The sequence below is a fragment of the Lactuca saligna genome, chromosome 5 (assembly GCF_052625555.1).
Source record: "Lactuca saligna cultivar CGN05327 chromosome 5, ASM5262555v1, whole genome shotgun sequence".
Lineage (NCBI taxonomy): Eukaryota > Viridiplantae > Streptophyta > Magnoliopsida > Asterales > Asteraceae > Lactuca > Lactuca saligna.
In genome coordinates, this window is record NC_136421.1 from 223,189,978 (window position 1) to 223,214,019 (window position 24,042).

A 24,042-nucleotide genomic window follows, 5' to 3' on the forward strand; every position below is an offset into this window, starting at 1 on the left:
TTGAGTAACTCTAGCCAATATCTTCAACTCCTTTTGATCAAAGAGATACTAAAGACTCTTATGGTCGGTAAAAAGCTTATACTTTATGCCATAAAGAGTTGAATTTCGACCAGTATATATAAGGGAGTAGGGAGGCGTGCCATGTCAAGCCTAGAGGCATGTTGTGCCCTCAAGTGACTTCGATCTTGTAGGGTGCTGCCACATGTTGAAATTCTGGTGGGCCACGCCGCACCTTCTAGAAACGTTCACTACACGCTAGCTAAATTTCAAAAATTTGAGAAATCATATATTTCTCATATGATCTCCGTTTTTTATGATATTTATATCCATGCATAGCTGTCGACAAATACTACAACTTTCATTTAGACTCCGTCAGCTAATTCTCATTTATTGTTAGAAGGTTTAGACCGCTAAACTCCGTTTAAAACTTATATCTTTTTCACAGGATATCCGTTCTCGATTGTCTTTATGTTGATGGACTCCTAATCACAAGACCTTCAACTCTCTTTTAGATTGTTTCGGCTAAAAATCAGCCATTTTTAAATTTTGATTTTCCGTGCTAACATAGTTGTGCTGCAACTTCGAAAATTCGTAACTTCCTTATACGAAGTCAGATTTAAATGTTATATATATATATATATATATATATATATATATATATATATATATATATATATATATATATATATATATATATATATGAGTTCGCTTTTGCGATTAATACGAATTTTGTTTAGATTACTTAGACTAGTAAGCAACCTATCTCCGATTTATTATTTACGACACACTTTGTTGTATATGGGTTGAACGTGAAACTTCAAATGATCATAACTTCTTCATATAATGTTAGATTTAGGCATTATTTATATATACGGAATCACCATCACGAATACTATAATTTTTGTTTAAATTATTTATTCTAAATAATATTTTATTTTTGATACTTATTTTAGCTCTAGTTATTAAATAGTTTTACAAACATTATATACACGTAAACCACAGAGACTCAAATAGATTTCTTTTATTTATTCATAAAAAAAAAATTATAATTGTTTATCGTCGTCAATTACATATTTTGTTAATGTAGAGCGAGAAACACGAACGCTACACTATTCCAAAACGAAAAGTGATGAACATTCTAGATAAGTTCTTCACATTTCATAATGTTCTTCATATTCTGGAATGGTATTATTTGTTCAAAAATACTAATTTTCTTTGTATAAGATGTGGGGAGTTTTGGGTTGGTGTAAATGTAATGTCAACATGCATTGTTATTTTGGAACGTGATCTGTGTATTCTAGAGATATACTTCATATTTTGAACTAAGTTATTGAGAAAAAAATATTAAAATTGAACTACTAAAAATATAAGAATAAAAGACTTACCCGTAAAACAATCAAGTCAGCATGATCGTATTCCATATCTTAAGTATGAAATATGTAGTAATGTCGAAATTTGTTGGAATGGGTTTGTGAATTGATATATGGAATGTTTCGGAATAAAATCTGGAAAATGATGTTGTAAATCGAAATCTAAAATAAGTTGTATTAGATGTTCGGAAGGTCTTTGATGAGCCCGGCTAACTACTTAGTCTGAAATAACCTATTCCAGAAACAATGATTATTTTGTAAAAAAAAAAAACAGTTAAAAAATGATTATTTTATTCAAAAGTACATAAAAAATGATTTGTTACTCAAATTCCCTTTAAAATATGTTAGCGTGTTCTTTAAAAACGAACACAATTTATCATAAATTGACATTTTTAAAAGAAATAATAAAGAAGATTTTGCAAATGATTCATCTTAGACGTGGGCGTGGTGGTAGGCGCAAGTAATGGAAGGAAAACTATTTTCCCCTCCATTTTCACGTGCTCTTGTTGTGATGAGACAATTTGTATTTTATTAATTAAACATTTTAAAATTATAAATGTGAAAACGACGCCAACGCATATTAAATTTTGATTTCGGATTTTATTAATTTAAAGGAAAATACGTGTAGAGCTTTGGGTTATACTAACAAACTAGGTTATAATCAACGCATATTAAATTTTGATTTCGGATTTTATTAATTTAAAGGAAAATACGTGTAGAGCTTTGGGTTATACTAACAAACTAGGTTATACTCTCAGAAAATCATGGTCAGTATATCTAAAAATTTTATATAGATAACAAAAATAATAAATGTAAAAAAAACTAAATATTATCGATTGTAAATAATTATGAATTAATTTGTTAAACAAAATAAACATAATAATGATATTAGATATGATTTTGTATTTTCAAATTTTAAATTGAATTTGATTTGTTACTAAAAAAAGAAAATAATAAAAATCATAAAAAAATATCACATGTCAAAGAGACATTCCAAGAAACTGACATGTATCATTTTTAAGTTTCATTTATTAGAAGAGATAAAATAGATAAATAGAAGAGGTAGATAAGTGCTTGTAAGCGCGTTGCAGTGAAACAAAATGAGTTTTTTATTTAAACAATAAAAAATATTTACCAATATATAGTAGTCCGTAAAATCTTTATCAAAAATTAGTAAAAACAGTTGGGACCATGCTTTTTGTTTTTTATATTAAACTAAAATTAATAAGCTACAACTTAATAAAATTAGAATAACAAAAATCTTCTTCTTTTCATTAGTTTTCGGCTTATATCAAGAGTTATATATAATACTAGGAATTATAGATAAACACAAAAATAACTAAAAGGTTTGAACTAATCTACATAATCATAACTTTAGGAGACAAATAAACTTGATAAGCAAGCAAATGGATAAAAGGAAAGCTTAAAGAATTTGATTCTCAACACTCCCTTTCAAGTTAGACTGTATAGGTCACAAACACCCAACTTACTGCGAAGCTTCATGAAACAACTTCATGAAACGATCGACCCTAAGGCTTTAGTAAAAATGTTAACTGACTGAAACCCTGTACTAATAGGACATGACTTTATTTCTCCACTGGTAACTCTTTCTCGAACAAAATAACAATTCATCTCCACATGTTTTGTTCTTTCATGGTAGACTGGATTGACAGCAATAAGAGAAAGTTTCACTGTCACACATCAGGGAAGTAGGTTCCTGTTTAGGAGCTCCCAAATCTTGCAAGACCCGTCTTAACCATAAAACTTCACACACAATTCTTGTTATTGATCTATAATCTTGCAATAACACTTTGTTTCTTAGTTCGCCAAGAAACTAGAGCACCACCCAAACTGATGAAATAGCCTGTGCGTGACCTTTTGTGGAAGGACAACTAACCAACTGGCATAAAATTAGGCCATAAGGTTAAGATCCCTAGTATAAGGCAAAAATAATCCATGTACCGACGTAGCTTTAAGATACGAAGTACATGAAATGCAGCTTCTAAATGTGTCTTTCGAGGTTTGCTTAAGAATTTGCTGAGTTGGTTAACAGAAAAGCAAATATATGAGCAGGTGATAATGAGGTATAGCAATCTTCCTACTAACCTTTTTTATTGTGAAACATCAACTTCAGGACCATCATCATCTTTTTGTAAGCGAAGATTTTGTTCCATAGGAAACATGCTAGGACGAACCCCTTGAATCCCACAATCTTCTAAAATTGCATTGGCTGATGAAAATCCCTTCCGCTGAACGTGCAATTTCTATGCCCATAAAATATTTCAATGGACCCGAATCTTTAATGCTAAAACATGACTATAAGTGATCTTTTACATCTTTTACCTTTTCGCTATCATTCCCAATCAATAACACGTCATCAACATATATGAGAGCAATTACATGTATATGACCTCTTTTAAATATGAACATGGAATGATCTACCTTGGATTGCTTGAAACCATTTTCAATAAGTGCTTTAGTAAACTTTTGATACTAGTTTCCGGAAGCGTGCTTCAGGCCATAAATTGATTTATGTAACTTGTACACACGATCTTTACCTGTTTTAGCGAAACCTTGAGGAACCTTCATATACACTTCTTTTTCTAAGTCGCCATGCAAGAATTGTTCACATCTAATTGGCGAACTTCTCATTTTCTTTTGGAAGCAACAACTAAAGTACATCTGGCTGTAACGAGTTTAGCTACAGACACAAATGTCTCGTGAAAGTCGATTCCTTAAATTTGAGTGTAACCTTTTGCCACCAACCGTGCCTTGTATCAATCTATCTTCCTGTCAAGTTTTTATTTTAGTTTGTACACCCACTTTAAATCTATGGATTTCTTTCCTAGTGGAAGTTTAATCAAGATCCAAGTCCCATTATCTTCAAGAGCGTGAATCTCCTTACTCATAGTTTCATGCCAATTGGGATTAGTAATAACCTGAGTATAAATTTTTGGCTATGTAACATCCCGTTTTCAAACCAAAATTTTCATTTTTATTTATTCAAAATATTCATTTACATCAGAGTATTTATTACATTATGTGGAAACATGATTGCAAATGCGTGTATGTATGGTCGAACCTTGCCCTTCTTATGAACCAATGAAGCTCTTGAAAAACATTTATAAACAACTGGGTAAGCGCTAGGCTAGGTGAGTTCCCCCAATATACCATATACCACAATAATTATACATGCATACAAATAATGGTTCCCATACTTTATTCGTTTCACCATATAATCTATGCAGCTCTATAAGCCCCCGTACTTATTTCGTTCCACCATCAACCCTAACTATACAGACATGTGTCTATAGGCTCTCATACTTTATTCATTCCACATTCAACCCTCACTATCTGTTAAGTATACAAACAAGTATGCACATAAATACTACACATTCAGCTTTACAGGTACATAGAAACTACACTATGGTTTCTACTCTATTGGATCCTATATCCTAACATACATGGATATATATTGTAATAACTAATATAGTGTGATGAACTCACTTGGATAGTTACTTCAAAGAGTAACAGCTACCCGGGACAATCCTACTGATGAGCAACGAGTCTAACGAGTATTAACCTATAATACTATAACTTATTAGCTCCTACGGGAGTCCAGTAATGTAGGCTAGACCTATCTCTAATCCTAGTGAATACTGATAGTTCTATCAAGTAAGGATTAGCCAGGCACGATAGTTGGGAGGCAAGATTATTTCGACATCTAGCTTTTTTGAAATCCAACAACCAAGCCAATGTGACCATTCTAGATACCTCTCCCGTAAGTAGATCAATCAGTTTTTTTGACTTGGTATTACTAATAAGTTTGATTTATAGGTTCATAATAATGACTTACGACTATAAATATAAGTTACACTAAAAACAAAAGAGTATAGCTCAAGAAACAGAGATTTCCTAGACAAAGTTTGGAAATTGCACTGGCAGAACTCTGACCTAATAGCTACTAATTTCTGGGCTCTCCGGGGCTACAAAGCTTCACCAAACTATCTTAAATACCAAGGAGATTTCAGAACTATAACTTGGAATTTTAAGAGAGAGAGTGAGAGAGAGAGAGAGAGAGTTGGAGGGTGTGAGGGAGAGAATGAGGGTTTCTACCCTTTTTTAAGCCATTTTTGGGGTGTGCGACGTGCAAAAGGGGTGAACGTCATGCATTTTAGTGTAACGTCTCCCCAGCCACTTTGTGACATGTGTCAAGCTATCAGTGATCCACGTTTTCACCTTATAGAAGCGAGCATTGTATTGAGTCCTGACATATAGGATGTTGCCATGCAGTATCGATATGTAGATATGACTATTTAGTTGTTAACTAATTATATGCTATCTGTTATGTATATGTCGACATGTTTTTGTTTTGGGTTGAGGCTTTACTGATTTGTGCGTGACCCAAAAAAACACTGATATTCAAGTTCGATGACTAAGTGGACCCGACCTTTCATTTCCATGAGATCCATGGGTTAAAGCTCCATGGACTTTCTATGCAAGCCTAGCCCATTCTAAATAAGCAATAGCGCACACTATATAAATACAAGAGCCCATATTTAATTAGTCACCTTTGTGATCACCAAATTAATTCTAAATTAATTCTAGATCAATACTAATTAAATAATATGATTTCATATTAATATATTAGAACTTATAATATATTAATAAATCATAAGCATAGTATTCTCAAAAGATTATCCATAAATTGTTCGGTGAAGTGCAACCTAAATGGACCATGCGGAGTCGGGTCAAGTACATTTCAAATATAGTTATGGACTTAGACACCTTATCCAACAGTCTCCCGCTTGGATAAGTCTAATAACTATAGTTGCAAGCATGACTTCAAGAACCAACCAGCAATCGTAGCTCTTAAAACTCTATGGAACTATAAAGCGCCATTTTAGATAAGTGATCATATAATCCTCTGTTCTAGATATCAGCCGGAAAAATACATGGAACAATTTCGTACTTATTGTCTAGCAGTTTGTTACCCGATTTCCGATTTGTTTGACATAGAACTTAATTGAACACATCAATTTTGTTCTGATTGGGCCTGGTACATAGGTCAAAACAAAATCATCGAGGGGACCAGATATCGCTTCTAATCCTAGAAGGAACAGATAAACTTCGACTCATATGCTTGTTCTACTATTTGTTGAATTATACACAAAGGTATGTTTTATGACATCAAGTTACTGATGCATTTTCGTACAATCAATGCATAATCAACTCATATGCAACAACTCGTATCTCTAGGTTTGAAAACTTATATGATATTACCGTCTCAAGATCACTCGAGATAAATTCCATGAAGTGATACAAGTGAGAGTGGGTTGAATGCAATACTAAGAATGTATGAGACACTCATGAATGTTGTAGCAACTCTTGCTATGTCCAACACCTTAGACGTCTACAAGCCAACTTCATGGCAGTCTTGATTCATATCTGCTTCCAACATATGACCGAATGTGGAGAATTTGAATAAAGTAATATACCATAACATAATTATTCTGGAAGTCAAAACATGCAAAAATGAAATGATAGAAAATGATTGACAAAATATAGCAACACTTTTACTTATAAATAAACAACAACTTTTATTTATCCTCAAATGTCAATTACACTTTAGAAATTTCAAAAGCTATCTAGTTTGTAAGACTAATATCATCCTTTAGCCCGATGCGCCTCACATGTTGCAAATGCCTAACCCTAGTCAGTCCCTTTGTGAGGGGATCTGTTGGGTTCTCCTATGACGATATCCTCTTTGCTACGAGGATTCATTCTTCTATCTTATGTCTTATGAAGTGATATTTTCTGTCAATGTGTTCGGATCTGCCATGATCTCTCGATTCCTTGGCTAAGGCAACTGCACTATTACTGTCATAGAAAATCTCCATAGGCTCCTTTATAGCTGGTACAACTCCAAGGTCTCCGATGAAGTTACTCAACCATATCTCCTCCTCCACCGCTTCACTCACTGCTATATACTATGATTCACATGTCGAATCAACTACCGTCTCCTGCTCGGAACTTTTCTAAGTAATCGCTCCTCCATTCATGGAAAAGACCCAGCCCAACTGAGAGTGGAAATTATCCATATCAGTCTGAAAGCTAGCGTCACTATACCCCACAACTCTCAAGTCATCATTCCCACCAAGGGTAAGAATCCAATCCTTAGTCCTTCGCAGGTACTTAATAATGTTCTTTACCGTAGTCCAGTGAGCCTTGTCAGGATTCCCCTGATATCTGCTGACCATGCTCAAAGAAAAGGCCACATCACGGCGAATACAAGTCATAACATACATGATCGAGCCAACATCGGAAGCATATGGTAATCGACTCATCTCAGCTATCCCATCCTCTGTACTCAGGCTCGGAGCCTTGCTTAGTTTGGCATTATGTTGGATCAGTAAGTCACCTTTCTTGGAATTCTGCATGTTGAACCTTTTTAACACTTTGTCCACATAGATGCTTTGACTAAGTCCAATTAGCCTTTTACTCCTTTCTCTTAATATCCTTATCCCTAGGATATAGGCAGCTTCTCCAAGGTCCTTCATAGCAAAACACTTTCCAAGCCAGGACTTAACCTCCTGCAAAGTTGGGATGTCATTTACCATGAGTAGTATGTCATCCACATACAGTACCAAAAAGCGAACTACACTCTCACTAGCTCTGACATACACACAAGACTCATCTTCGCTTCTCGAAAAGCCAAAATCTTTAACTTTCTCATCACAACAAAGGTTCTAACTGTGAGATGCTTGTTTCAATCCATAAATGAATTTCTCAAGCTTGCACACTCTATCAGGGTACTCTGCACTGACAAAACCCTATGGCTGACTCATGTAAACATCCTCATCCAAATTTCCATTAAGGAAAGTGGTTTTGACATCTATTTGCCATATTTCATAATCATGAAATGCAGCAATGGCTAGTATAACCCTAATAGACTTAATATTTGCCACTGGTGAGAAGGTTTCATCATAATCAACTCCCTGAGTTTGAGTGAAGCCCTTCGCAACCAATCGTGCCTTATAAGTGTGCACTTTTCCATCCATGTCGGTCTTCTTCTTGAAGATCCATTTGCACCCGACCGTCTTACGACCTGTTACATTGTCAACCGAGTTCCAAACTTGATTGTCATACATGGACTAAATCTCGTTGTCCAGAGCCTCTTCCCATTTAGCAGACCCAAAGCCTGTCATGGCTTCCCTATAGCTGTTAGATTCATCCAAATTTACCAGTGTGCTATCACTGATAAATGTATCACCTTCCGCAGTAATATGGAAACCATAGTAATGCTTAGGTGTACTCCTAACTCTCGTGGAAAGCCTCAAAGGTATAGACTCATCAGTCAGATCAATAGGAGTTTCCTCCAAAGGTTGATTGCTAGGATTTGAGGTTCCTTCACCACTCAACTCTTGAATTTCTTCAAGGTAAATTTGCCTCCCGTTGTTTCCTTGGCTTATGAATTATCTCTCGCGAAAGACTTCTCTCCTTGCTACAAAGACCACATTATCGATGGGTCTGTAGAAGAGGTAACCAAATGATTTATGTGGGTAGCCAATGAAAATAGACCTCTCACTTCGAGGTTCGAGCTTATCGTGAGTCTCGCACCTCACGAAAGCCTCGCAACCCCAAATCTTGATGTGGTCCAAATTGGGAACTTTCCCGGTCCACATCTCGTGAGGTGTTTTGGCAACCTTTTTGGTAGGGACTATATTAAGGATATGGGCGACGGTCTCTAAGGCATACACCCAGAATGAGATTGGTAGCGAAGCTCGACTTATCATGGAACGAACCATGTCCAACAAGGTTCGATTACGCCTCCCAGCCACACCATTAAGCTGTGGTGTCCTAGGAGGTGTCAATTGTGAGACAATCCCACAATCCTTAAGATAGTCAAGGAACTCTGTACTAAGATACTCACCACCTCAATCAGATCGAAGCATCTTAATGTTCCTGCCCAACTGATTCACCACATCCTATTTAAACTCCTTGAAATTTTCAAAGGTTTATGACTTATACGTGATTAAGTAGACATATCCATATCTACTATAATCATCAGTAAAAGTCACATAGAAGCGGTTAGCATCCTTGTGGCAGTTCAGAAGGGTCCACACACATCAGTATGTATAAGATCCAATAACCCTCACCCCTAGCACAAGTACCAGTGAAGGGTGACTTTGTCATTTTCCTAAGCAAACAAGATTCACAACTATCATCTGAATTTAGGTCAAATGAATCCAAGACACCATCCTTTTGGAGTTGGCCTATGCGTTTCTTGCTCACATGTCCAAGACGACAATGCCATAATGATGTTTTATCCAAGTTAGTGGAAGAATCGATACACAACACATTAATTCTTAGGTTATCAACAACCGACACGGTTTCATATACACCATCAGAAGGTAATTGTGACATCCCCATTTTCACGGCCATAAAAGACCGATTTTGTTTATGCTTTATAAAAATCAGAGTACCTATTTTAATAAAAATGTTGCGGAATTTGTTCCCAGTAAAACTAATAAATAAGTTATCAAAGCATTTTCGAAGAAAAGTATTTTTATTCATTTTAAAGCATTTGAGATGTCATCATCAATACAGAAATATAAGCATGAACAGAACTTACATTTATTATCACTAGTGATTTATATCTCCTTAATCTCTCAGTGTAACGTGACTTCATATCAATACCTGCGATATAAATTAACTGAGTGGGTCGGGTTGGGAAATCTGGTGAGTACATAGGGTTTTCAACCCACAATAATAAAATTATTATGTTTAGTCATCGAACAGTTAACCCAACTACCCATCCCCATTATCTTCTTTACTCTTAAGGATCTACCCTAAGAATCAACTATTTCTCATTCATTCATTCATAAGGATTATCCTAAGGAATAGGTACGAAGTCCATCATTGTCAATGAAACAATTGTCAAGCACAACTGCTAGTTCTATCACTTAGGCGCAACTTCCATAATTGTGACATTCTATATGAGGCGCAACTGCCAGTATTGTCCTTCGAGCACAACTGCTAGGGTTATCTCGTTTATTAATAGTATCGTTTTTGAGAGTCCACTCGCAATACATGTCAATGGGTTTTTAGAGTGCATAGGTGAACACATCGTTCACAACACCTATAAGTTGCGAGCCTGCTAGTGTTCCACTAGACTGTCTAAAATAGTCCGTGGTTGTCACCCATACTTTGCTAGATGACAGGGCCAACATTTGGGAACAATGCTTCTCACATCATCCACCTCTCACCCTTACCCTATGGTATATATCACCTCTCAGCTCATCATCCAACTCATATTTCATCTACATGTGTTTTACCCAACATAATATGTAGATATAAATACATATACAATTTAAATCATATAAAAATTGTATAAAATCATTCATCCAGCATAGATAGCAAGTTTATAGATAATATACACACATAGCACGTAGTTTATATAAAATAATTCATGTCTATGTGTAAGATGAAAGGGACCATGCACTCACTTGGTAAGGTGGTAAGTCAGCACTCGGACAACACTTCGTTACTCTTAAAACAATTATCCATTGACGAAACCTAGTATCATTACCACTAGAGTTTACTCTAACGTTTGATGAGACTAATTAATAGTCTAGCAATTATTACTATTATATAAGAGTTAAACAATACTTATATAACCCATAATAACAGCCCAAATACTCCTTATAAGGTCCTAATAACATTACTATATCGAAACATAAACTATACTAAAGATAGGGTAGACATAACTCACTTACAGCGGGTTTTATCGAAAACCGGGCTTCGCTAGAGCAGCGTTCCTGATCCGAAAATATATTTTCTCGGGGCTTCCTTCGAGTGCTAGGGGGTTTACCTAGACTTTAGGGGGCTTAAGGGAGGCTAGAGAGAGAAAGTGAAGTTGGGAGGTGTGAGAAATGTGGGTGCCCCGATACTCTATTTATAGGCTGGAAATCACCAAAACTCATTGAGTTGACCTCCAACTTGTCGAGTTCCAGGCCAGGTGTCACCATCCGGTGGCTAGCCTTGGGTAGGAAGCAACGACTGTGATCGCGCCACGTCACCCAAACTCGCACAACACCTTCCCGACTTAGAAAAATCATAACTCTCGCATACAAGCTCTGTTTTCGACGTTCTTTATATCCACGCGTAGGTAAAAACAATATCTACAACTTTTATTTAGGCTCCGTTGGCTAATTCTCGACCGATCTTAAATTTAACAGTAGGAGGAGATTAGACTGTTAAATGACCGCAAAGAATTCGTAACTCCTTCATACGGACTCCATTTACGTCTGTCTTTTTATCATTGAGTTCCTATTAATGAGATCTACAACTCTCATTCAGGTCGCATAGGCCAAAAACCGCTCGAACTAAAATTCAAGTTTCGGGTCGTGCACTGTTAAGCCAAATCTTGGATAATTCATAACTTCCTCATACGAAGTCAGATTTGGGTGTTCTTTTTTTGTATGTTCTCGATTTAATGTACGCTACAAATTTTGTTTATATTACCAAGGCCAAAAAGTCTTATATCGTAAATTCACTATTTACGCTTCCCGGTGTCGTGCCGGTTTTGCCGCGAAACTTCGACGAGCCATAACTTCTTCATTATAATTTGGATTTCGGCGTTCTTTAGATGTACGGAAACCTTGAGACTTATTCTGCAACTTGGTTAAGATTAATTATTCTAAATAATCTGTTGCCAAAAAGTCATTTCGACACTTATTGCCTCTAAATTGACTAGCCTGGATCTACGGGCATTACAAGAATGCTTTAAAATAAAGAAAATTATTAAAGGAAACATTAATACCACCACATTCATTATCAAATGAAAAGGTAAGCCCTTTTTTGTACAAACCATGAAAGGAAATAATATTTCTTGCCATTTCAGACGAGTAACAATATTTATTCAAAATCTAACACTAACCCACTACTTACCAACAAAGAATAAACTCCAATCTTGGTGACATGTAAAGCTTTCCTATTCCTTGTGATTAAGTTTATCTTCCCATGCTCCACATTCTCACTTCTTCTTAGTCCCTGCAAGTCATAACAAATGTGAATACCACAACCTGTATCAAGGACCCAAGAATTAGAATGGGGCGAGTTATTAGACAATATAGTGTAAATACCTGCATGGATGGGTTTCACTTTCCCATCCTTAACATCCTACAGGTACTTTGGGCTGTTTCGTTTAGTGCAACTTTTCATGGCAATAGAAGCATTCAACCTCTTTAGGGTTGGCAGAACGAGTGACACAACCTCTCTTGGTTCTACTTGAAGAGGAGCCATTAAGGGACGTTCCCTTGGTACCCTTCGAAGGGCTCTTCCTCTTCTTTCCTTTGCCTTGCCCGATTGCCAAGATAGGGGTCGCGGTAGGAGTAGGAGTGGTAACAATCGATTTACCATTAAGACCACTTTCGGCGGTCTTTAAAAGTCCTTGAAGTTTGCTAAGTGTAACTTCCTCCTAGTTCATATGGTATGTCATTCAGAATTGATCATAACAAGAAGGTAAAGAGTGCAAAATGATGTCAATTGCCAACTCCTTGGGGAAGTTCACATTTAGTTTCAACAAACGGTGATGGGTTCACCATCCTTCATCCGGGTTGCTATAATGGAGGAGATGATGTCATACCTCTCTTGACGAGCACTTTAATGGTAGCAATCCATCAAGTCCTGGTGCATCCCAAAAGAGTAATAGTCCTTATAGGACTTTTGGAGCTCGACTTTCATCGTGGCCAACATGATACATTCCACTTTAGTGGTATCTCTCTCATGAGTTCAAAATTCAGCATCTCCTCTGGAGTAATAGACGACTCATCAAGTTCCTTAAGCTCCTTGTCGAGGACATATTCATTGTCCTCGTAACGAGTGACCATCCTGATGTTCTGGATCCAATCCATAAAGTTGGAACCATCAAAGATGACTCTCCCACAAAGGTTCATGAGAGAGAAGGAATCGGTAGGGTTTGAGCCAGAAGCAGCATTGTTGGAAGACATCTGAAAATGAAAGACAAATTTAGATTAGATATAAAGGTAGTCCTTAATAAGACACCGAAAAGTAATATTAAGGCTAGGACCCAAAACAACACTTTATAACTTATAAGAGGGATGTCATAATCCAAGCTATAAAATATTTGAAGGTAGCTGAATGACGATTCACCAATTTCCACCATGAAAAACAAAATGTATTATTAGGTTTTAATTGGTTTTGAAACTCCTATATTCTTTTGAGATTCATTGAACTTTACAATGACATGTTTCAATCTTGAGTGTGCCCTTCATTTTTTGTGATTGGGATACCGAGGATCACAAAACAAGGTGTGAAATAACCATGCAAATTACTTGGTACTCTTAATGTTTAATCATCTAACCGATGTGTCGGTTAACCATACGCGCTCCACCGATCTATGATAACCCTTAAGCCACCCTTTGCCTACCTTGTTAAGTCCAGGTTAGTGTGTCGGTTAACCACACACACTCACTAACGACTTAAGCAAAGTACAAAGTGTAATTTCATATGTTAGCACCATATTCACATTTTCCTAAATTAACTAAGATTGGGAATTTATAAAAACATTTTGTTACTTTACTATCATCATACTTTTAATGAGGATTAAAGTCATTGTCCTACCCATTCAGCTAACGGCCCTCCACCAGTCAAGGAAGCGGTGGGTGAGAGTGGACACCCATTAAGCTGCCATTTTATAGGCAACAACCTTATACCCCCTTATAGACCGGCTTCGTGAATGAGGCCTGCTAACGGTAAAACGACTTATTCTTATATATATATATATATATATATATATATATATATATATATATATATATATATATATATATATATATATATATATATATATATATATAAACTTATATATTATAAAGTATAAGGGTTGAATTTTAACTTTTAAAATTCTAGGGGTTGGAACTAAAGTTTTCTAAAGTGTGTGATACTTTACATGTTCCAAAACTTGAGGGCAAATTTTGTAACTTTCAAAACTTTTCAACTTCATAACTTATGATTTAATTATTTATTAAAATGAAGACTCTTCATTTTCATGTAACTTATGTGTTCTTTAATGGACTTTAAAAGAAAGACTTTTGGTAATCCATAACTTGAGGACAAATTATGGATTCCATTAAAACACATCAAGATCAAGAATTAAACTAACAAACTATTTGCAAATAATTCCTATGATCTTCTAAACTCATAAGTGTATGAATATTCATATCAACAATTTCAAGAATCATAAATAAATCATACAAAACTTGAAATTTTGATAATAGCCATTGTAAATGGATTAGCGTAACCATTACACCATCTAAAACAAGTTTTATAAGACCAAAATAGTTTAGGGTAATGTCCCTAGTCCATTTCCAGCAGCTAAACTCGAAATTTTGCATTCAGGGCTTCCTACTCGTCGAGTGCAAGAACCTACTCGACGAGTAGGATGAAATAACACATGAAATCGTCGATTCCCCCTATAGACTTGGCGAGTTCACTCACCAGAATGCAAAAATCTTGAGTTTTTTCAACAATTTGCATCAAGTATCAAGAAAACAAGCATAGGCTTTGATACCACTGAAGGGTTTTGAGCATTCTAACACTCCTATGGTGTACATGCAACCCTAGAAACCTTGTATCTATGTTTTCTCTAAAATACATGCAAATAATAACATTCCAAGGTCTACATCCTAACTAACATGTTATGGGGTACTTGAATCATAAAACACTAGTATAATTACATACCTTTTAGCAGTGGTTGATTGCTTGGAGTTTGAGAGCCTAGCACCAATAATGTGGATGCCTCAAATGGAAGTCACAAATCACCACACACTTTGGAAACTTGAGAGAATGGTAGCTATCTTCTAGAAATCAGCCACACCTTAGTTCTCACACACACTAGTGCCATTTCAAGTGCCAAGGACCCCTTTATATAGTGTGGTGGATTAGGGTTACATTAACCCTAATACCCATGGCCTTTCATTTCAATGAGATCCATGGGTTAAAGCTCCATGGACTATCCATGCAAGCCTAGCCCATTCTAAATAAGCAATAGCCCACACTATATAAATACAAGAGCCCATATTTAATTAGTCACCTTTTTGATCACCAAATTAATTATAGATCAATACTAATTAAATAATATGATTTCATATTAATATATTAGAACTTATAATATATTAATAAATCATAAACATACTATTCTCAAAAGATTATTCATAAATTGTCCGGGTGAAGTGCAACCCAAATGGACCATGTCGGGTCGGGTCAAGTACATCTCAAATATAGTTATGGACTTAGACACCTTATCCAACAACTTCTTCTCAGGTATCTTCAAGACAAACGACAATCAAAGAAAGATGACAACTCGTTTATGATTTAGAGCTCGTGATTAGAAAAAAAAAAAAAAAACAAGAAAGGGAATTCGTTGGCAGCTAGGTCGCAATGGGAAGAAGAAATAAATGACAGGTTGATGGTTTCAGGGAGTTTGACGACTCCTAACCCCTGATATCCCTCTATGTTGTCTCCTTCTGGTCTCTCTTATTGCACATAAAACTGATTTGCAGTTTTGATTTTACAGGTTTCATCTTTATTTCTCTAGTGTTTGCATCTTACTGAAAATCGAACATAATTAAGGTTAAAGCCATCGTTTCATACCTCTTCTTTATAGGACCAATCTCAGAAATCACACAGATTTCGGAAATCCTACTGAACCTATGGCGATAGAGGCGATTGAGAGAGTGTGTGCGTGTGTACCATCCTCTAAAAACTTGAAATAAGTGTGTATGTTTTATGCTTGTCTGTTGAACTCACTCTATCTTCTTTGTGGTTGTACAATGAACCGGGAAAACTTTGGGAGGAAACCTTAACCATCAAGAACTAGCCTCGAAGAAGAAGCTCCAATGAGAGTCTTCTCTTTCTCTTGAATATCTTTATTGGGCACATTAGGAATTTTGTTCTTGGGTTCAGGGGGCTTCGATCTTTGGGTTTGTAAATCTAATTGAAGAAGAAGAAGATGCGTTTCTATGATTTTGTTATGCGTTTTGTTCATCAATTGGGGATATTAGTAGACGTCGTTGTACATGAGGGGTGTGTGTATGAGAGAGAGAGAGATAGAGAGAGAGAGAGAGAAGGGTACGGTGGGATGGGGATAAGTGGGGTTTTCTGTCTAAATCAAAATATTAAAATAAATAAATAATCATAAAAATAAATGAAAATAACAAATTAAAAGAGTATAATAGTCTTTTTAAATTTGATAGAGATCATATCCACAAAAAAGATCCGATTGTGGACCAGTTGTGCAAGTTGAAAACATTTTGGACTTCATCCATATTTTTTTAATAACCACAGTGATCAAATTGCAGTTTGGTCATTTCCTCTTATTCACAAACGATCTGAAATTATTTCCTTTCAATATTTAGTGTTTTAAATAGTTATAAGTTTAGCCCTTAAAGTTTTATCGTTTACGTATATTTCAATTTTATTTAAAATATAGTCATTTTTTGTTTATTGTTTTTATATCAGGTCCATTTATTTGATTATATATCCCTCTATGTTGTATCGTTCTGGTCTCTCTTATTGCACGTAAAACTGATTTGCAGTTTTGATTTTACAGGTTTCATCTTTATTTCTCTGGTGTCTGCATCTTACTGAAAATCGAACATAATTAAGGTTAAAGCCATCGTTGCATACCTCTTCTTTATAGGACCAATCTCAGAAATCACACAGATTTCGGAAATCCTACTGAACCTATGGCGATAGAGGCGATTGAGAGTGTGTGTGTATCATCCTCTAAAAACTTGAAATAAGTGTGTATGTTTTATGCTTGTCTGTTGAACTCACTCTATCTTCTTTGTGGTTGTACAATGAACCGGGAAAACTTTGGGAGGAAACCTTAACCATCAAGAACTAGCCTCGAAGAAGAAGCTCCAATGAGAGTCTTCTCTTTCTCTTGAATATCTTTATTGGGCACATTAGGAATTTTGTTCTTGGGTTCAGGGGGCTTCGATCTTTGGGTTTGTAAATCTAATTGAAGAAGAAGAAGATGCGTTTCTATGATTTTGTTATGCGTTTTGTTCATCAATTGGGGATATTAGTAGACGTCGTTGTACATGAGGGGTGTGTGTATGAGAGAGAGAGAGATAGAGAGAGAGAGAGAGAAGGGTACGGTGGGATGGGGATAAGTGGGGTTTTCTGTCTAATTTCTATTTATCAACATATTAAAATAAATAAATAATCATAAAAATAAATGAAAATAACAAATTAAAAGAGTATAATAGTCTTTTTAAATTTGATAGATATCATATCCACAAAAAAGATCCGATTGTGGACCAGTTGTGCAAGTTGAAAACATTTTGGATTTCATCCATATTTTTTTAATAACCACAGTGATGAAATTGCAGTTTAGTCATTTCCTCTTATCCACAAACGATCTGAAATTATTTCCTTTAAATATTTAGTGTTTTAAATAGTTATAAGTTTAGCCTTTAAAGTTTTATCGTTTACATATATTTCAATTTTATTTAAAATATAGTCATTTTTTGTTTATTGTTTTTACATTAGGTCCATTTATTTGATTATATAAACTCTTATATACTAACTTTAAAAACTTTTATATTTATATATATATATATATATATATATATATATATATATATATATTGTCTATTTTTAATAACAAATTTATAAAAATATCAGAAATATTAAATTAATAAACCCAAATTAACACACTAATTTTATAACTTTTTCACAGTTCTTTTTTTTTTCTTCAAATAACTATACATCATGAGTTTTTTAATACATACCTTACATGGAAATCATATATAATTAGTTTTTTATTCTTAAGTAGAAAACGTGTATACAATCATCAACATTGATAGTGATATTTGAATTGTTTATTGCCGTCTTAATTTTTCTTTTTGATTAAAAGATTAACAGACGGTGCTGTTATTGAACTTGTAAAAGAACAAAAAGCCTGTTTTTGTTGCAAATATTGCGTATTTGTTTGGTCAAAAAAATACAAATAATAACCAATTACAATCTATGCGTCGTCATAAGGTATTTTATTATGATAAAGATGAATTTCAGTTTCATGCCATGTTTTTAAATATGAAGATAATTAGATAAAGGAGTGATAAAATAGGTAATACTAGTTGGCAAATGGTGACAGCTAAGAGACAGCATCAACAATCGAACAACGACACGTCACCATGCACAGCTAGGACCTCCCAAAGTCCTACCATGCCCATGTGGACACGTCTTCTCCATGTTTCATTTTCTTATTTACAAAAATTTCAATAAAACATCAATAACGTGTAGTTAATAATATAAAATAAAAAATTTAGTGAACGATAACTATTTCAACTTACAACCATATATATATTTGACGACCACGCATTAGCAAATAAATGCTTTACAGATAAATTCCAAAAAAATGATTGAACCTTTAAAACACATAACAAAATAAAAAATATATTTTTCCAAAGGAAAGAAGTATATTCTAAAAAAGATTATAAGTACTTTTATAAACTATTGCTTTAAAAAGATAATTGACCTTTTTTTGGTGACAGCGTTTCTAAATTATTTTCCGCATAAAGTTTAAACCACAACTCACATTTATATTACGTAAAATAATATTTAAATGATTTTACCACAATCTTTCGTTTCACATTTTGAATTAGTGTTGATGATTTATTTGTTTTTAGCTATAATAATAAAGATTAAACACTACATTATAATCACATATGTGTAATTAATGTGAAAAGACAAAAGATTAAACACGCCGCATGAGGAACATGTCACAAAAAAAATATGTGTGAACCAATAATATTTGGACACTATATACATAAATATTTTACTATTTACTACGTGTTTTACTTCTTCCTCCTCCACCTTACAAAACCTAATAATTTCATTTTCTCTTTTCGTATCTTTCTTATTTTATGTGGATACAGTCGCCGGAGCTGTGATTTTCTCTCTCTCTCTCTCTCTCTCTCTCCATCGATTTCGACTCAAATCTATCCACCTGCCTTTGCCCTTTGCAGTTTGCACATTAACTTTCTTCCATTCTCTCTTCATCACATCTTCTAAATCCATTTCTATCTGTGATTGCCGGATCTTCATTTATATTTGCTCCATACATTTGCTAAATAAAACACTGATTTCTCTATTCAATTTAACGAAAGTCAAGTTTCCAGTTCGTCTACGTATCTCGGAAGTTTTCTGCAGTGAATGATGTACATAATCCTAATATTAGGGTTTCCGGCGGCCTAGTTTCAACGCCTAATCTATTCCAACTTGTATGTTTACGTGATATAGCCCGGGCCTGAGGCTCGGGGATCCGGAACAATGACTTCAGAGAATGACCAACAAGATTGGATCAGAGAGGTTCCCAAAGTCAGCAATGCATATCTGCAAAAATTCAGACTCTACGAGACTCGCTCCGTAATATTTTATTTATCTTCTCCTTCTTCTCCCAAATTTTTCAGTACTAGTCTTTTGATTCTATGATCTTCTGCTTTCTGTCATCAATTTGTTAAATTTAGTTTACATGTAATGATGTAATTGATATAAGCAATTAAGCGTATTCCAGATGTTACAAGTATACGTCCATCAATTAGCAGTAAAACAGTTCTTGATGGGGCATATTTGGAGCTAACACATAAGTTTTTTAGTTCACCGACAAAAACCTTTATGTGCTTTACCTTTTTTTCAGTCCACACATGTTAAACTGTTTGTAGGTTTATCTTTTTGTGCAATTAATATTGGCTTGTAGATTATGCTTCGTGGTTTATGTGTATACCTATTTCAGTACAGTTCTATCTTTTGCTTAACTTTATCAGATCCTTGTGTAACTATATATCTTCACTGCTAATCAATATCAAAATTTTACCCCTTACAGAACTTTTATATGATCGGACGGAGTAAAGATAGATCAACTTGGAGAGTTTTAAAGATTGACAGGTCAGAACCTACCGAGCTAAATATTACAGAAGATCCCACCACATACACTGAAATTGAATGCTGTGAACTGTTAAAGCGAATCCATGATGGAAATAACCCCACAGGAGGGCTTAGATTTGTTACCACTTGTTATGGAATTGTTGGTATGCTCTATTCCTGATGCTATTCCAAATCAATACACAACAATCACTTGTTCTCACTTCTCACAATTCTTTATTGTGATTTTAGGGTTCATAAAGTTTCTGGGACCTTATTACATGCTGCTCATTACAAAAAGAAGGAAGATTGGTGTAATCTGTGGTCATGCAGTATATGCAATCACCAAAAGTGAGATCTTACCAATTCCCAATTCTTCTGTTCAACCCAGCGTGGCTTACTCCAAGAATGAGAACAGGTCTTTAGTCAATTCTGCATATAAATGTTTGCTTATTACAGGTCTTTGTTTTAATGTTTGATTTCATTGAATATATATAGATACAAGAAGCTCCTATGCTCAGTGGATCTTACAAAGGACTTCTATTTCAGCTACTCCTATCGTGTCATGCATAGTTTTCAAAAGAATCTATCTACTCACGAGAAAGGGCAGTTTCTTAATGAAACAATGTTTGTTTGGAATGAGTTCTTAACTAGCACAATTCAGAATCAGTTGAAGAATAATCTGTGGACAGTAGCACTAGTTTATGGCTACTTTAAACAGGTATATCTAGCATTCATAATAATTCTCTAATCAAGCAATATATATCTAGCATTCATATTTCTTCTTATAAAAAATTAGGTCAAACTTTCAATAGCAGAAAAAGACTTCAAGTTGACCCTCATTGCTAGACGATCTCGCCATTATGCTGGAACTAGGTACGATTTCCTTCATCTTTGGAAACCTCAGTTTTGTTAGGTTCATTGCTCATGTAACTTGATTAATTATATTTCTATTTTTTTTATATAGATACTTGAAACGAGGGGTAAATGAGAAAGGTCGTGTTGCAAATGATGTTGAAACAGAACAGATTGTATTTGAAGATGTCCCTGAAGGATGCCCTGTGCAAATAAGCTCTGTTGTTCAAAACCGAGGTTCAATACCCCTCTTCTGGTCACAGGAAACTTCACGTTTGAATATTAAACCTGATATCATATGTAAGACTAATAAAAACCTTTTTAAATTTAAACATTTTGTCATTTTCATTCCCCTAATAATTACCTCCCTATCTATTCTAGTGTCAAAGAAAGACCAAAAGTACAATGCCACAAGACTTCACTTTGAGAATCTTGTCAAGAGATATGGAAATCCAATAATTATATTGAATCTCATCAAGGTACATAAATGTCCATTTATAGAAAGAAATAAGAATATCCATTTTTGTTTTCTTTTAAATATTTTTAATACCATTTGCAGACGAAAGAAAAGAGACCCCGAGAATCCCTCCTGCGGGTGGAGTTTGCTAATGCTATCGAGCTGATTAATAAAGATCTACCCGAGGAAAACCGTTTAAAGTTTCTTCATTGGGATTTAAACAAATATTCAAGAAACAAATCTACAAATGTGTTGGCGCTTTTGGGGAAAGTAGCAACTTATGCATTGAACCTAACTGGGTTGTTTTATTGTCAAGTGATCCCAAATTCAACATCCCAAGATCTGACAAAAAGTGAGGGTTTTAGTGTGAAGCCTCCTAAATACCAAACAGGGGTTTTGAGAACAAACTGTATAGACTGTTTGGATCGAACAAATGTTGCTCAATTTGCATATGGTTGGGCTGCACTTGGGCGTCAACTTCATACCATGGGATACATAGATACCACAGTTATTGAGCTTGATTCCAATTTAGCAGAAGATTTAATGAAAGTTTATGAAAAAATGGGCGACACTTTAGCACTTCAATATGGTGGTTCTGCAGCCCACAATAAGGTAATCAATCCTCTGTTTTTTACTTTTACTTGTTACATATTCAGAAAGTTTGGACTTGAATATTGTTTTAAAATCTATATATAGATATTTTGCCAAAGAAGAGGTCAATGGAAAGCAGCAACTCAGTCCCAGGAGTTTTTTAGAACCCTACAACGTTACTACAGTAACGCATACATGGATGGAGAAAAGCAGGATGCAATTAATGTGTAAGTGTAGTTTCTCAACATTTGATCTTAATTAATATTTAACTAATATGAAGTGAAGTAATAATAATAAGTCAATGTTTTGATCAGGTTTCTAGGTCACTATCAACCACAAATAGGTAAACCTGCATTATGGGAATTGGATTCGGATCAACATTATGATGTTGGAACCCGGGGTTCTAATTTTTTTGTGGAAAAAACTAGGTTTGTTTTTCTAACTTTATATATATATATATATATATATATATATATATATATATATATATATATATATATATTTATGGTGTTACATTTGCATTGGATGCTTAGTTTTGGTTAAATGCAGGATGATTAAAAGGTCGTTATCGGTTGGGAACATGATGTTTGATGGGAATGTACTTGGTGGTATTGGAATGACCCAAAAGAATGAAGAAGAAATACAATCAGAATCTTTACATGAAATCTCTTGTGAAAGTGATTCGACTTACCCAAAAGAAACTCCAAATAGTGATCACGTATTCTACAACAGGGATTCTTTCAACTGTTCAAATTTTCTTGATGTTGATTGGCTTTCATCGTCTGGGAATTCATGTGAAGATGAAACATATGAAAGGTAAGTACTAACTTTTAATTCTTTTTACAAGCGGTTATATTCTTATTGGTGAGTGAAATTGTAAATCACTAATCCCTAACCTTGTGGGGTCCAGGTCAACACTTGTAGGGTCGCCTATGGGTGGTCAGTCGTCCGAAAATGTGGTAAATGAGATGTGCACTTTCGCTAGTGATTCTGAGATATGTGATAATGTGAAGGTCAGTTTTTATTTATTTATTTATTTTTTTTGTTGTGGTTAAATTATTGTATATAGAAGTTAAAAATAAATGATTTGTTTTTTTTTTTTTATGTAGGACGGTAAAGGTGGGTTTTCGGATAGATTTGCAGAATGGGTGACCCATGGGGATATCATGTTCCCTTGATCAGTTTTGCTTTTGCCAACAACAAAAAAAAGAAAAGAAAAATGTAAAAATCTTCTACTTACCCATAAGCCAAAGGATGTGGGTTGCTGAGCTAAAATAAATGGCGACAGAGTACCATTAGAGAGACAAAAAGAATGATATGATATAAAACCCTTTAAAAAAAAGTGAAAAAGTATGTTTAACTAAAAATGAAAAGTATGTTAACAACCCTTGTAAAAAATATATATATTAAAAAGCATACATGAGACCAGAGACCCCCATCTAAACACTAGTACAAGTACAGAAGAGTAAAAAATTAAACTTGCTTTTGACAATATTTGAATCTTTGTAAATATATATATTTTTGTATTGTATTTTACTTATTTAGGCAGGTTGGAGATTCATTTGATGATGTTCTTTCTTCTTCCTAGTTGCATGTGTTTTTTTAGTTTATAAACCTAACCCCTCTCTCTCTCTCTCTCTCTCTCTCTCTCTCTGTGTGTGTGTGTGTGTGTATATATATATATATATATATATTAAATACAGAATACTCACAAGTCTTGATATAAATGTCATTTCAATCTAAAATTGTGCTGCCCATTGTTCGTCCATTCCAAGGGCATCAGAACGTAAAATACAACTTGGACGACTA

The 24,042-nt window shown here is 34.6% G+C and overlaps 1 protein-coding gene across 1 annotated transcript; it reads left to right on the forward strand.

Annotated features, from left to right (window-relative positions):
- Positions 1-19,315: 19,315 nt before the first annotated feature.
- On the forward strand, positions 19,316-23,794 carry LOC145045307 (phosphoinositide phosphatase SAC2-like). Its single transcript, XM_078993642.1, has 13 exons — positions 19,316-19,835; positions 20,293-20,497; positions 20,583-20,748; positions 20,829-21,051; positions 21,130-21,206; positions 21,298-21,485; positions 21,567-21,664; positions 21,745-22,254; positions 22,339-22,460; positions 22,548-22,661; positions 22,783-23,049; positions 23,144-23,246; positions 23,343-23,794. Exons 1-13 carry the CDS (start codon positions 19,740-19,742, stop codon positions 23,409-23,411), a joined length of 2,238 nt encoding a protein of 745 aa, XP_078849768.1. The 5' UTR covers positions 19,316-19,739; the 3' UTR covers positions 23,412-23,794.
- The last annotated feature ends 248 nt before the right edge of the window (positions 23,795-24,042 follow it).

Bases quoted from the DNA above. Each gene is read 5' to 3' on its own strand.
- LOC145045307 (XM_078993642.1), top strand. From the start codon at position 19,740: ATGACTTCAGAGAATGACCAACAAGATTGGATCAGAGAGGTTCCCAAA. The intron at 20,498-20,582 runs GTATGCTCTATT...TTGTGATTTTAG, and splicing joins CACTTGTTATGGAATTGTTG to GGTTCATAAAGTTTCTGGGA. The intron at 23,247-23,342 runs GTCAGTTTTTAT...TTTTTTATGTAG, and splicing joins AGATATGTGATAATGTGAAG to GACGGTAAAGGTGGGTTTTC.